Consider the following 12803-nt stretch of genomic DNA (forward strand, 5'->3'; position numbering starts at 1 on the left):
ATGCCGACGCCGGGAGATGGCTGATGCGGAAGGACAAAGACATGGATACAAGCACGTATTTACAGATAGGTTAGTGCATATTGTGAAGCCGTTGCCATAGCTTTGGGCGCGTACAGATTTCAAAGTCGCGCATCGATCTGCCAAGACTAAAGCCGCGTCTAGTTCATAGGTTTCCCAATCGCGAATTCCAAATCTCGAACGACCTCTAGCGACTCCATATTCCGATCATTCGCAACCACCGGGTGCGTCGTAAGGAAATCATCGATCCTATGCCTCATCTCCAATAACGTCGGCCGTTCACTCGAATGCCATGCCAGACACTCGAACGCCAATCGCTTCAGATCCTCGCTGTAACGTTTGAAAGTAGGAAAGAAAAACATGTCATTCCATGGGTCATCCTCTGGGTCGACGATGGTTCTCAAGTCGCCATGTTCGCCGGCGAAATGTACAGTTGCGTTAAGTTTCTCGACAGAGCGACATGGCCCCTGGCCGAGAGGGGGGTGGAAACCATTGCTGAGTAGTGAGTAAAGTACTGCACCACTAGGGTTGTAGTTAGTAAAATTCGAACAGGTATTCTATAGTAGTGTACGTACATTTGCCATACATCTGTCTTTTCGTCTAGGGGTACTACCCCAACGCTTTCTGCTGCGTCGTTGACTACAAACTGGTGTTCCTGCATCCAATTAACTTTGTAAAAACATACGGATTGTAGCCTTGTTACTCACAGGCGCAAATCGTTCGTCTGTCATTTCCCTGACATACTCATATGGGTTGTCAGTTGCAGGAGCACCCATGTCCGTAAACGAGAGGCCGAAGTCTGCCAAGACGAATGTTGGGTACTGGGCCGGTTAGCGCACACGATCTCCAACGTATCCTGCGGAGGTTGTTCACAGACCTCGTTCTCGTTCTCGTTCTCCTCGGCCGCTGGCTTGATGAAGATGTTGTCAAGTCTTATATCGCAGTGTTTGATCGGTTTCCACTCAGGTGTGGTGTTCTGCACACCTCCAATACTGACCTGGCCGAAATGCAGGATCTGACACGCTTGAACAAGCGAGCTAGCAATTCTCCAGATAAGGCCTTCGGATATCTTCTCACACAATCCCGCCTCGCCGGGCACCGCTTCTGAGTCACGGTAGCAACCGAACTCCTCATCCCAGTCATGATCAAGCCCTGGTTCCTCGCCTTGGGTATAGAATGTCTTCATTCTGGTGCAGTGCTTTTCTAAAGCATGCCAAAGATCGCCGCCTTCATAGTAGTCGAAGAAGATGCGATAACGCCGCTGGGTCATCATCAAGCGGTAACCATGATGTCTGACCAGAGTTTCATGATCAGAACCAGCGGGCTCATCGTCGCTATCAGATACCACGCGGCCGTTGTCGACTAGCTGGTGCATGTGGATCTCGCACGGCAACTGATCTCGCCAAAAGCAAGGATCACGCCATTGGATCTTGTCAGGCCTCGCTTCCTTGATAACCATCCGCTGTTCTTTGTCAGCACGCTCTCTCAAACCCGAGTAATGATCCTATGCCTGAAGTCACATACCCTTGATATGTTACCTTGGGCATCACTTTGACACCACAATCCCGCACAGCCAGAGGCCCCAGCGCCGAGAAACCTCTTGTTCTCCCAATTTTGCTCATCTTGGATTGGCCAAAAGAATGGCTTTGTAGCCATCCAGTCTGCTCTAGGGCTCTCCTCAAACACGTCATCCTTGATGGCCTCGATCGTAATTTCCGGACCGATAGAAGCGTCTTCTGGATCTGCGTGCCACGGCCTGTTGGGCCAAAAGCTGCAAGGGTAGAGTTGAACTGGAGGAGCTGCCGGATGAGCTGCCAGAGGAGCTGCCAGAGGAGCTGCAATGACAGGAGCTGCAATGACAGGAGCTGCAATGACAGGAGCTGCAATGACAGGAGCTGCAATGACAGGAGGCGCAGCACCAGGTAGCTGCCTAGTTGCCCTTGCTAGGTTTACATCATTTTGGGTCCATGGTGCGGCTGGCACCTGATGCTGTTGCAGCATAGGATACTTAAACTTCTTCCCAACCTTACGGAGGAAGAAGTTTTGAATGACCATGTCTCCATGCCACAAAGTCTGAGCGGTCAATCTCACATCGTCTAATAGAGTAAGCTACCATCTCAGCATATCCATATTTGAAGGCTTACCTCTTGACCATCCTGGTCGGTTAGTCCGACACCATGTCTCGAAAGTTCTATTAAAGTAAGGTTGCCCGGTTTTGTACGGTGGTCCTTTTGTCATGATGCCGTATGAGGTGTTTTATGACTTCCGAAGCTATAGTGTAGTCAAGAGGAGACTTCGTAGGGTACATCTAGCTATTGAGAGTTCGCATCTTGAGTCTCCATCAACTTCTATACAGTTTGCCATATCTATGGCATCAAATATGGGTCTTCGGCACATGTTGCGCTGTACCTGCTTTGTGTATATCTTCTGCCGTTGGGGTCAATGATGAGTAACAAAGGAACAAACCGACAAAGGCCAACGTGAGGCTGCGTGCAGAAATCAAGCCCACAAAGAATACCAACTACTTGCTCAATCATTGCTTCACCGTTTTACCCGCTTTTTACCTCATGTGACCTCTACTCAGCACTAGAGCGCATATCGGGGCAGCTGTAGTGCTGCACACATCCCGGTTCTGGGATCAGGTGAGGAGGACGAGTCGCTTCATGCCTTCCGAGCATCATAAAGCTTCGTTGCGGATCGACTTTGGGATGTTGCAAGCGCGGTGGTGAGTCTCTAGGTGGAACAAGCAGAGTGCCGTTGTCGTGTTGAAGGTACCTCCAGGGCTGGGTTGATGAGATAGCCATGACGTCATCACTCTCGAGGAAATCGCGCTCGCAGTGCTGTCAACGCATCTTTCATCAAACAGCAACCAGGTCGACCTCGACGCCATCACAACTTTGACACAGGGTGTCGCGTGATCAGAGCAATTAATAGAAGCGCCCAAATGGTATTCAGGCTGGATATGCAGGAGGCTAATAAGCTTCGGCAGACCGCTACTCTTGACCCTTTCCAGTGTCAGTTTAGGCACGTCCACAACCGCTCATATTTTAGAAAAGCTCCTCATCAGCGTGAGATGTCCTGAAGATAATACTTAGGCATCACTGTCACATCATAGGGTCGCTTTTATATCCGCTTCAACAACAGTAATGCGCCACTCTTTGTTCCTTGCAACAGGGATATGGCGTACATTCTTACTAGTACAAGTAACCCGTGCACTTGTCATTCTGCATCAGGATGGAGTTTGGTGAGTGAAGCAATACTGGTTGCGTCACGGCTTTGTTCACGCTCTAAACACATACGATAAAGGAAAGTAGATGAGTATTGTTGATCTCTTTTTGGATGCGCGTCAAATTGTCTGCACATCCTCAAAGAAGCCGAGATGCAGCAGCAATGGCCGGAGTACTGGGGTGACGTTGGCCGTGTAGTCTGGCGATTTTGAACGGATGCGCATAGGGGTGTTTGACTCAAGCTTGTGTAGTTGGTCTTTTCCTCCACGTCCCTACACCACTTGGGTGAAGTATCTATGTCCAGACACCCTGAGAATGTCGTGCATAGCAGGCACGCTGTGACCTAAAAGAATGATGCCTAATATGGGTATTGACTAGTCTCTATGCTTTGACCTAGATGTCAACATGTGCATCTTAGGTCGGCCCAGCCATGGGTTTGTTCATTCCGTTGGCCCGTAACCAAGGCAGTATCGCGCGGATTTGCATGAAGGTGACTGTCTCGCGGAGAGGATATCGATCGCATACGCCAGTTTGTGTAGCGGCTTCGGTTGGGTATCGCGCATCGAGACGGCGGAGATTTGGGTATCTCGCGGTTTGCCGAAGGTTATTCGTGGGCCTGTTGCGCTATGACGTTAACATTAGGACAGTGAAATAATGAACCATTACCCTGAATGAAAAGTCAAGCTAGAAGATCTCCAACTTGGTAGGGTAGCTGGTACGCAACACTATCGGGTCAGATGTTGTGGGACATTACGCGTTTGACGTATGCGGACGCTGCTGTCGACTGACCAGCCTGTCCCAAATATAACATATGGTGTCGTGTGGCATACGACTAAGGCTTCATCGCTTCAAGGGTCGCGTGATCTCTCGAAGTTCCGTGATAGGCGCGCCACGCAGACTGCTACGGCCTGCGCGTAGCATTTCGCGTGGATTGGAGCATCGCGTCGGCGAGAAGCTGGCGAAAGATTAGCGGACCAACTATATGTTGCGTCTCCCGAGGGTGGCGAATCGCAAGACCAAAGAGTATCAACTGAGATGTCGCAATGTGTACACAGCTGCGTGAGGTATGGAAGGCGGGCTTGGTGTAGGAAAGAACGCGCCGCGACGCGTGACGCCATTGAGCCCCACCCATGTCGATCAATTCCAGCCCCATTGGCATCCATGGACCAGTGGCCTCTGCTAGCCAACACGATACATACACACTTTATGTACACCACAGCGATGCTTTATCGGTTGCTCTATCCGCGCAGCCTCGTGACGAATTCTCGGTGACCCTGCCAGCTATTCGAAATCTCGTAAGGTGGTAACGATACTAGAGGTATCAACGCACGGTAAATTTACTCAAGAAGTGGGAACATGATCCGTGTTCAATTAGGTATGAAAACATTATTACAAGATCTGACATAATGAATGTGTTAAGGAAACCCACAATCTGTAATCTTGGAGCTCTTCAACCAGTGAAGCTTGGTTACAAATTACATGCCTCGACGACCATACACACCCCATGTGCCTCGTTACCTTCCATCGGAAATATCAACAAGCAATTTTTATTGCTTGCCCCGTGAGCGACCGTTCTGCTTGAGGTGGCAGGCTAGTCGAATTAGAATATAGACGGGCAACAGATAAGAGATTGGACTTGCTTGACTTGCTTGTTGACATCTCTGTTTTCCAACCACTGCACTACGTCCCGCCGCTGCTGCTGGCCTTCGAGGTTTCAGTGGCTTTCTCTTCTTTAGCCTTGTTGTCCTCCTCGGTCTTCTTTTTGGCATCATCGGCCTTCTCTTTGGCCTCTTCTGCTCTTTTCTTGTTGTTGTGCACCTGAGCCTCGAACCTACGCAAGTAGGCGAGCTCATCCTTTCCAGGCTGTGCGGACGACATGTTGATGTTGAGGTGACGTGTTATTTCGGTTGAATAGCTGTTTTGAAGGATATATCTGTGAAGTAGACGGAAGTAATGGTATACTGAAGATTGTTGTTGTGCATCTATACTGGTGTTGATGCGCCTCCGTTTTATACCCAGCATGACTCCACGAAATAACTGTTGACTCTAGTGAGAGACCGATGAATGTGTTGATCATGATCAGTCAAAGGTATGAGCACGTCGATCGTGCGACTTGAATACATGTTGGTTTCCCGTTCCTGCGTTGAGAAAGCTGTCATACTGCTGAGAGTCAGCGATAAGCATGCAACATATCTCTCAGTGTGAGTGACACGTGGATGATGCATGTTTTTGAGCATATCATACACGTGCGCCATGAACGCTTGCTGTCCCTCTTGTGCTACGCTCTGACTCCCTGTCATCATAGTTGGTTATATTGCGCGCGAGATATAGTCGATTCGCTAGGCACGGTATTGAACGGTGAGGCAGACAATGACGAGGTTCACCCAGTGGCCTATGAGCCTCCCACCGATTATATCGAAGAGTGGTACTATATGTACAGTTATAGATACAGTCACGATGGTGCCATCAGCTGCCGTAAATCAGGAGGAAGACTCATCGTATACCTAGTCGTTCGGGGATGGCGTACTCATGCCAATCTGAGAAAAGGGATCGGAGTACTCGACAGACACTGGGCAGACGCAGTTTTTCCGCTCATTTTGCCGCTGCGCTTCTCGTACCAGTTGCATTATACTTCTGCCCTCCTCGAAATGAGATTTGTTTCGCAGCTGGGAAACTTCTTCGTCTCTTTGTCGAAATCTGTAGTAGTCTTTCTCATATCCAAGAGTTCCTTATTTTTGTAGGCCTTTTTAGCGTCGTACTGTTCGCATAGTCCACCGTAAGAAATGCTGTGGTTTACGCAACTACGATGGCTACATGTTGCGCAGGCCAAGATGCTGATATCTTCCGCCTCATGTAGCTGGCCAACAGGATACTCTGACCGAACGCAAAGCGGAAGTCGGGCTGGTTGTGGAGAAAATTTTGAAGCGTCAGTTTATCGTAGCTACACATACTAATACTCGCATAGAAGCGAAAAGGCAAAGGCTCCCGGATTGAACAGTACGGCGACCGCGAAGTCACAGGCATCTTCATATGCAAACACCGCAGATTACCCCGTAGAAGGACAGGGAATACGAGTGTTCTCCGTGCTTCTCCGTTTGATGTTTAGCCATTTGCCGATGTAATCCCTACATGCGTCAGGGTCATGCTCATACTCCCGTGGGCGGAGGAAGTCTTCCAATGGGCGCGTATCTACACACACACACGGTACAAAGTTGGTCGAGAGGCTTGCATGCGTAGATGATATGGATTCGAAAGAAGTCCAATATCTGGGTGGCTTGACGGGTTCGCAAGTGTTGCTTTTGGTCTTCTCGTAAGTGCGCTCGCGAGGTGATTCGCTGGCCAGAGTCCTGCAGCCATCTTGCTAGACTGTGTCGGTCATTTCAAGCAGTAGAGACCCTCTGCTAATGATGCGGCTGAAGAGTGTGCAATCAAGTATATGTATGCAAAGGGAGAGCGAGACACGACTGTAGACAATGAAAATCAATACACTCTTTTTTTCAACTTGCTAGACTGCAGCGCGGAACTAAAGTCTCAAGATGAATCTCCATGACCGATCCATATTCTTCGCATTCTTCATGCAGCCATCATTCCATATGAACTATCAGGCTTGGATCTCTTGCGTGCAAGCTTGAAAGCCTCCACACATACAAAAGCCAGACGACGTTCCGAAACTCGATCAGCGATTTCTAGCGTAGCCAGGGAGCCTAGATGAATGATAACGGCAGTGACGCTGATGCGCTGTGTTCCCAATGATGTTGATGCCTTGAGCACCTTGATAAGGTGCGCGACAGATGTAGCAGAATTGGAACCTGCATCGCTTATGCCGACCTGCTTAGGTTAGTAATTGAACAAACAACATCTGGGTGGTTGGTACTTACACGTCATGTGGTCGCAACCGTTGTTCTTCTGTATGTTGACCCCGCACTTTGGACACTGGATACATGCTCGCTTCACTTCGGCAGCGCTGGCGTCATCCTCACGTTTCTTCCTTGTATTCGAAGCTTCATCTTCGATGCGCTTGATATACTGCGCACAAGACTCATGTTCGTGGAAGGGTACTGGTGTCGGATGAGCCGTGCACATTCGGAAGTCGCAGGCGGCGCAACGAAAGATTGGACCTTCAACACCGGTGTCGTGGATCTGGCCAGAAGTGCATCCTTTGGCCAGACAATACATGAAGCCAGGTTCCTCACCGAGAAGACGTCGCATAGAGAGCTCGTCGAACCGCGTATACATCTCTCGAGAAGCGTATCTCTGCACGTCGTCGTGGGTGATGGCGTTGGTGCATCCACTGGACGGACAGGACGCTCGTTCCGATCCTTGCATCTGCTGATCCAGCCACTGGATGAAACACTCTTGACAGACATCGGGGATGTGCTCACAGGCCATTAAGCTTGGATAGTCTTGAACAGGCGAGGAATCTCCGCATACCGAACACTCACGTAAGCTGAGCTTCGGCTCCTCCAAGGCATCGTACCACTCTTCTTGAGCAACGTCCGGGCCACTGACATCTTTCTCCCTCTCTTTCTTAACAGTTACGTGTGTCTCGTTACCCAGTCTAGGTTCTTTCTTAATGGCCGCGCTCGGATGCTGAACAACGCGCGTCTCAGGCTCAAGTTGGGGTCTGGAGCCGGCGAACTGCGCCGTGCTCGGGTAGCGGTACTCAGTCTCTTGCGAAAGTTCTCTATATCTGCCTTCGACGTAATCGAAATAGTCATAGTCGATGAATTCATCGTCAAAGGCTTCTTGTGCTCGGCGCTTTCGCCTTGCCGCTGTGTGCTCGTCCCGGCATCTCTTGCAGTTCACCCAGTATCTTCCGGTAGTCTTCTGCATGTCGACTTCTGCGAGAAAATTGTCGCAACTGCCGCAGAGGGGAGGGTCCATCGTTGCGAGTGCGTGGGGTGCGGTGTGTTTGGAACTTGGAGTTTGGGGACAAGAGGTGCCCTCTTTGGCATCTTGCCAGAGGCTGTAGCGTTAGTCTTCATGATGATGATAACGATGATGATTGTGAATGGTGAACGATGAGTGGTGAAAAGGCACCGAAGTTGTCTTATTGGGCGGATTTGTGAGGAGCGTAGCGCAGATGAACGGTGAGCGCGCGACCCGGGTAATGTAGGTGTCACTCAAGTGCCGTATCTTTGTGTGTAACAGTCAGCTAGTTACGCAGGTGAAGTTGGAGCTAGGACAGCGTGCGCAGTCAAAATTGAGCGCCTTGAAATGCCAGGTGAGGCTGCAAAATTAATGCTGGTAGAACGTGAAGTTCACAACGGTGAGAGAAAGGTCTCCGAACTTGCATAGACCCAATGACAGTCTTGCTTAAAACCTGAGTCTCAGTATTGAGAGAGAGCATTCAGCACGACGGACCGTTGCATTACGAACTGCGAACTTACTATAGCCACATAATGACAAATTGAAGAGTTGCTGTAGAGATCAGACTCTCATACTGTCCTTATAGCGCGATTCAGTATCCGAATATTCATCTTGAAGATACGCATGACTTACAAGTGAAATGACCATACCCGCTACATCTCCGACATCCGTGACCGCTATTCAACCCAGGGTAGAACTCTGGTAATACCTCCAACACGGCTAGGTGTGAACCTTTAATCTTAATTTTACACGAACGTAGCATATTATACCTTATCCCAGTCTGGGTGATATTAGCGGTGATGCATTCTGTCCAGTTCATGCTCGGCATCGTGTGCTTGAACCGATAGTGAGCGTGCCCATTGGCTTGCGTGGAAACCAAGACTGCAACACCGATCGTAATGAGCAAGAAGATATTCTCAGGGTTTTCCACGATTGAATTTCTGCTAGCGACAGTCCAAGATGCGCAGACTCTCGTTAGTCATACCGCTGTGCTGTCGTATGTCTAAAGCGAGGCCTGACGGTGAGCGCATTTGGGGCAGGCGTCACCACACGCGGAAGGCGCGCCCTTGACTTGCTAACGACATGATCTAGTCATGCTGATAATGCTAGGTGGTGATGTATTAATGCCGTATCGATAAACATTGATGCAGAGACGGCATGAAGCGATGATGGGAGATGGTGTTGCAGTAAACCCTGACGTCACGCGCTAAGAATGGCACTAAGCGCGAAAAAGACGCGCTGCCTCCTCCGCGGGAAGGTTGAGCATTGAACACCATTACAGAACGTATTTTTCATGGCATCGCTAACTTCTCGAATCTATCTCAGCGGAGTATTGGATATCATGCGCTAATCGTATGAGCACGGCATGGAAAGCTTGCCAGGAACTGCATCCTAGATCTCATCGCGATGTTCACGGCGATGCCGAAGACCTGAGGTGCTTGCTAATTACAAAGTGGGAAATTGCACAACGGGAGAGCTGTGGAGATATAGAGTCCGGAATCCGAGGTGTAAACATAAGCAGGTTGTTGAGTATAGGTGATGTTGGTAATATTCTATGTCCTCTGCTGAGCAGACGTATTCGCTTCTCGCAGCTCCTGTGCTGTATTGTTACATATGAAAGGTGATGGACATGCCTATATCTCTCCAATCTCTTCTCTGGCACGGATTCCTAGCAAGGTGTTAAGCCACATTCCTCCCTTTGCTTCTTCTAGTCCAACTCCTACTGCATCCCAGTTCATCCCCCATATCGCATCACCACAGTAACCCAGCCCCCACCTCTCGACGCCCCAGCAACGTGATGGCCTGAAACACAAGATTACTGAGATGAAATTCCCCTTCTGCCTCGGCCGCGGTTCACGAGATCACTTAGCTCAAGAGTGGCCGTGCAGTGCCGTTCTAGCCGGTCATCCCCTGCGCCTCAGTCTTGGCGTACCCGCCCTGCACCGCCTCTTCACTGTTCCAGCCTCTTGGCTCATCTTTCTTTGGAGCATACATGCGGGGTGTGATATTTGTGTCGTTGTACAAGGTGATGGAGGTTCTCATGTAAATAATTGTTTGTATTTTGTTGATGCGGATAGCTCAATCATGCTGTGACGACTTGAGGGATGTTTGTGGATGTTGCGCCTTCTTGCATGTGTCTTGGTATTCGACCAGGCATTCGTCTGCGCAACTTTCATATCGTGCTGTTACAGAGAGAGTTTCGCGGTCCATGTGTTGTTTCCTGCATTCGTCTAGGCAGGGTGCGGCAGCGAGGTATACGGCACAGCAGTGCGGCGTTCCGACTTCTTTTGTGCAGAAGGTACTCGTCGATTGTGGGCGAAGCGTGTTCGTGAGAGATGATATGAACTCGTCGGTGGCGTGTGTATATTTCGGTACTAGTTGATAGAAGAAGATCGGTATACATAGCAGGATCAGGAGTGTGGGTAGGATCGTTCGGTATCGTGGCGTATATCTGCATTGGGGTCGGGCAGTCGTGTGCATTTCGTTCTGCGAAATGATCTTTCTGTCGCACGCCAACTCTTTCATCACGTCGTGAAGTCTGATAGATAGATCTCAAGTGGAGGCCGGATGCCTGTGCCTTTTGTACGCAAGTATAGTCGCGATTCGCTAGTCGTCGTAGTACCAACACTCCAAACACGGGAGAACCAGAAGTCAGTCAAGGAGAAAGGTGGGATCTAGCACATTATAAGTCTGACAGCGGCATGACAACCATGCGGCCCATATGTATGACAGAGGCGGCGGTTACTCGGCAGCCACTTCGCGCTCGTCAAGACGGTAAGGCGGCAACGCTAGTGTGCAAGTGTGGCTTAGTGACCAAACTGGTATGCTCCAAGATCACTCGTTGCACGCCTTACCCCAATTGTGCAGAAGATGAATCAGCTAGCCAATCGAGCGTCGTTCGTGCAAGCATAACTACGCCTAATCGCACGACGAACACCCCCGCTGACTGCCTTGTGTGGTTATGTAAGATAAGCGCGAGCTGAAACTGTGCACTGATCAGTTTTGGGCAAAGACATATCTCACAATGCACAGCCACGACCACTGCGGCGGGAATAACCTTTGGGGGGACAAGCCCGTAATCCGGGGAAGTTTGGGCCCTGGGCGTGTTCAGTCGTGCAATTTTCGGAGCTGAAGATACGTAGCCCGTCAGCACTACAATCTTGGAGGAAAAACACACGGGCCTTTTGTCTAAGCAGCCGATTCCGGCTACCTTTTGCGAGAAGTACTCTAACTGCGCCATAGTGATGGTGAGTAGAATTTGGTACATGTGTGCCAAACCTACGTGGTGGTAGAGTTCGTTTCTAATTAGTCGTGAATATTGCGCCGGAATATAAGTTGTGAGCAAGGCCTAGACTTAGTTTTTGTGAAAAAGACCGAATGGAGCATGTGACGTTGAGATGAGTTCGCAGAAGAGTTAGTGTACTGAAGAGCAACGCTGATCTCACGATGCGCCTAGAAGGGGAAGTTTGCTAGACTAAAAGGCGCTATTAGAAGACAGTGTAGTTTAGCTAACCTCTAGACTTTAGTTAGCTAACCTTTAATTAGATAAAATTAGACACTAGTAAGCTAACCTTAGAAATTCTAAAGTTAGCTAGCTTTTTAGTTTTACACTTTTGTTACTCTACTAATACTCTATATACTATATTTAACTTAGTTATATTTTAGTATACCTAGCTTTACTACGTAGCTTTATATTATATTATAATAAGTATACTTATATAGCTATTCTTATTATTAAGCTAATATTATATAAGATAATAGTCTACTACTATTAGTCTAGCTTATTACTATAACTAGAAGTTAACTTAGTTATAATTTAATATTATAATAGCGTCTAAAAGGTAAAGCTATAGTTCTAATTATACTTAGACTACCTATAGTAGCTACGCAGCTTCTATTTATAAAGTTAGATAGAACTAGGTTACTACTTAGTAGACTAACTAGCTATTAGTTCTAACTAGGTTTTAACTAGGTTCTAACTTAGTTCTAACTTAGTTCTAACTTAGTTCTAATCTAGTTTTAACTTAGTTCTAATCTACTATAACTACTACTTCTTATCTATACTTAGTATATATATATATATAGCGTTAATACTTCTATATTAGAGTATATACTAGGTTTATACCTAGCGTAATTATATTTAGCTCTACCTACGTTTTAAGAAGTAGTACCTCTATATCTAGTAGTCTACTATTTTATACTTCTATCTCTACTACTCTTATTAGCGTTTAATTTATCTTAGTTATAATTTAGCTTTTTTACTTAGTTACCTAAACTCTACGTATTTTTATTACTATAGTAGTAAGACTTATTCTAGTTAAGCTAGAGCTAGTTTATACTACGTAACTATAGATTAAGTATTACGTTCTATAGTTTATTTATAATAATACTAGCCTTAACTAAGTAATTTATCTTAGTTATATCTATATTAAATAAGCGTATTTATATAAATAGTATACTATCTTATTTAGGTATAGAGTTATTAAGTTAAGCTATATTAGAATTTAACTTAATTTAAATCTATCTAGAGAAACTTATTTTTAAAAATAAGATAAACTTTAACTTTAAGTAAGTATCTAATAGCGTATTAATACTAGAGCTACTAATATCTATATAGAACGCAATTAATTATTCTAAAGAAGAAGAGCTAGTAAGTAGCTAATAAAGTAGATACTTCTAGGTTTAGTC

At 47.4% G+C, this 12803-nt stretch overlaps 3 protein-coding genes across 3 annotated transcripts; all 3 read right to left on the reverse strand.

Annotated features, from left to right (window-relative positions):
- Positions 1–158: 158 nt before the first annotated feature.
- On the reverse strand, positions 159–2073 carry J4E79_001064 (uncharacterized protein; the record flags this gene model as incomplete). The annotated part of the gene is made up of 4 exons (XM_049349975.1): positions 159–540; positions 594–673; positions 860–1500; positions 1557–2073. The coding sequence occupies 4 exons, from the start codon at positions 2071–2073 to the stop codon at positions 159–161; spliced, it is 1620 nt and encodes a 539-aa protein (XP_049215134.1).
- Positions 2074–4925: 2852 nt separating this feature from the next.
- J4E79_001065 (uncharacterized protein) lies at positions 4926–5548 on the reverse strand (the record flags this gene model as incomplete). The annotated part of the gene is made up of 2 exons (XM_049349976.1): positions 4926–5160; positions 5490–5548. The coding sequence occupies 2 exons, from the start codon at positions 5546–5548 to the stop codon at positions 4926–4928; spliced, it is 294 nt and encodes a 97-aa protein (XP_049215135.1).
- A 1270-nt stretch (positions 5549–6818) lies between these two features.
- Positions 6819–8078, reverse strand: J4E79_001066 (uncharacterized protein; the record flags this gene model as incomplete). The annotated part of the gene is made up of 2 exons (XM_049349977.1): positions 6819–7073; positions 7200–8078. The coding sequence occupies 2 exons, from the start codon at positions 8076–8078 to the stop codon at positions 6819–6821; spliced, it is 1134 nt and encodes a 377-aa protein (XP_049215136.1).
- Positions 8079–12803: the final 4725 nt, after the last annotated feature.

The sequence above is a fragment of the Alternaria viburni genome (assembly GCF_023758015.1).
Source record: "Alternaria viburni strain BMP 2772 chromosome Unknown scaffold_2, whole genome shotgun sequence".
Lineage (NCBI taxonomy): Eukaryota > Fungi > Ascomycota > Dothideomycetes > Pleosporales > Pleosporaceae > Alternaria > Alternaria viburni.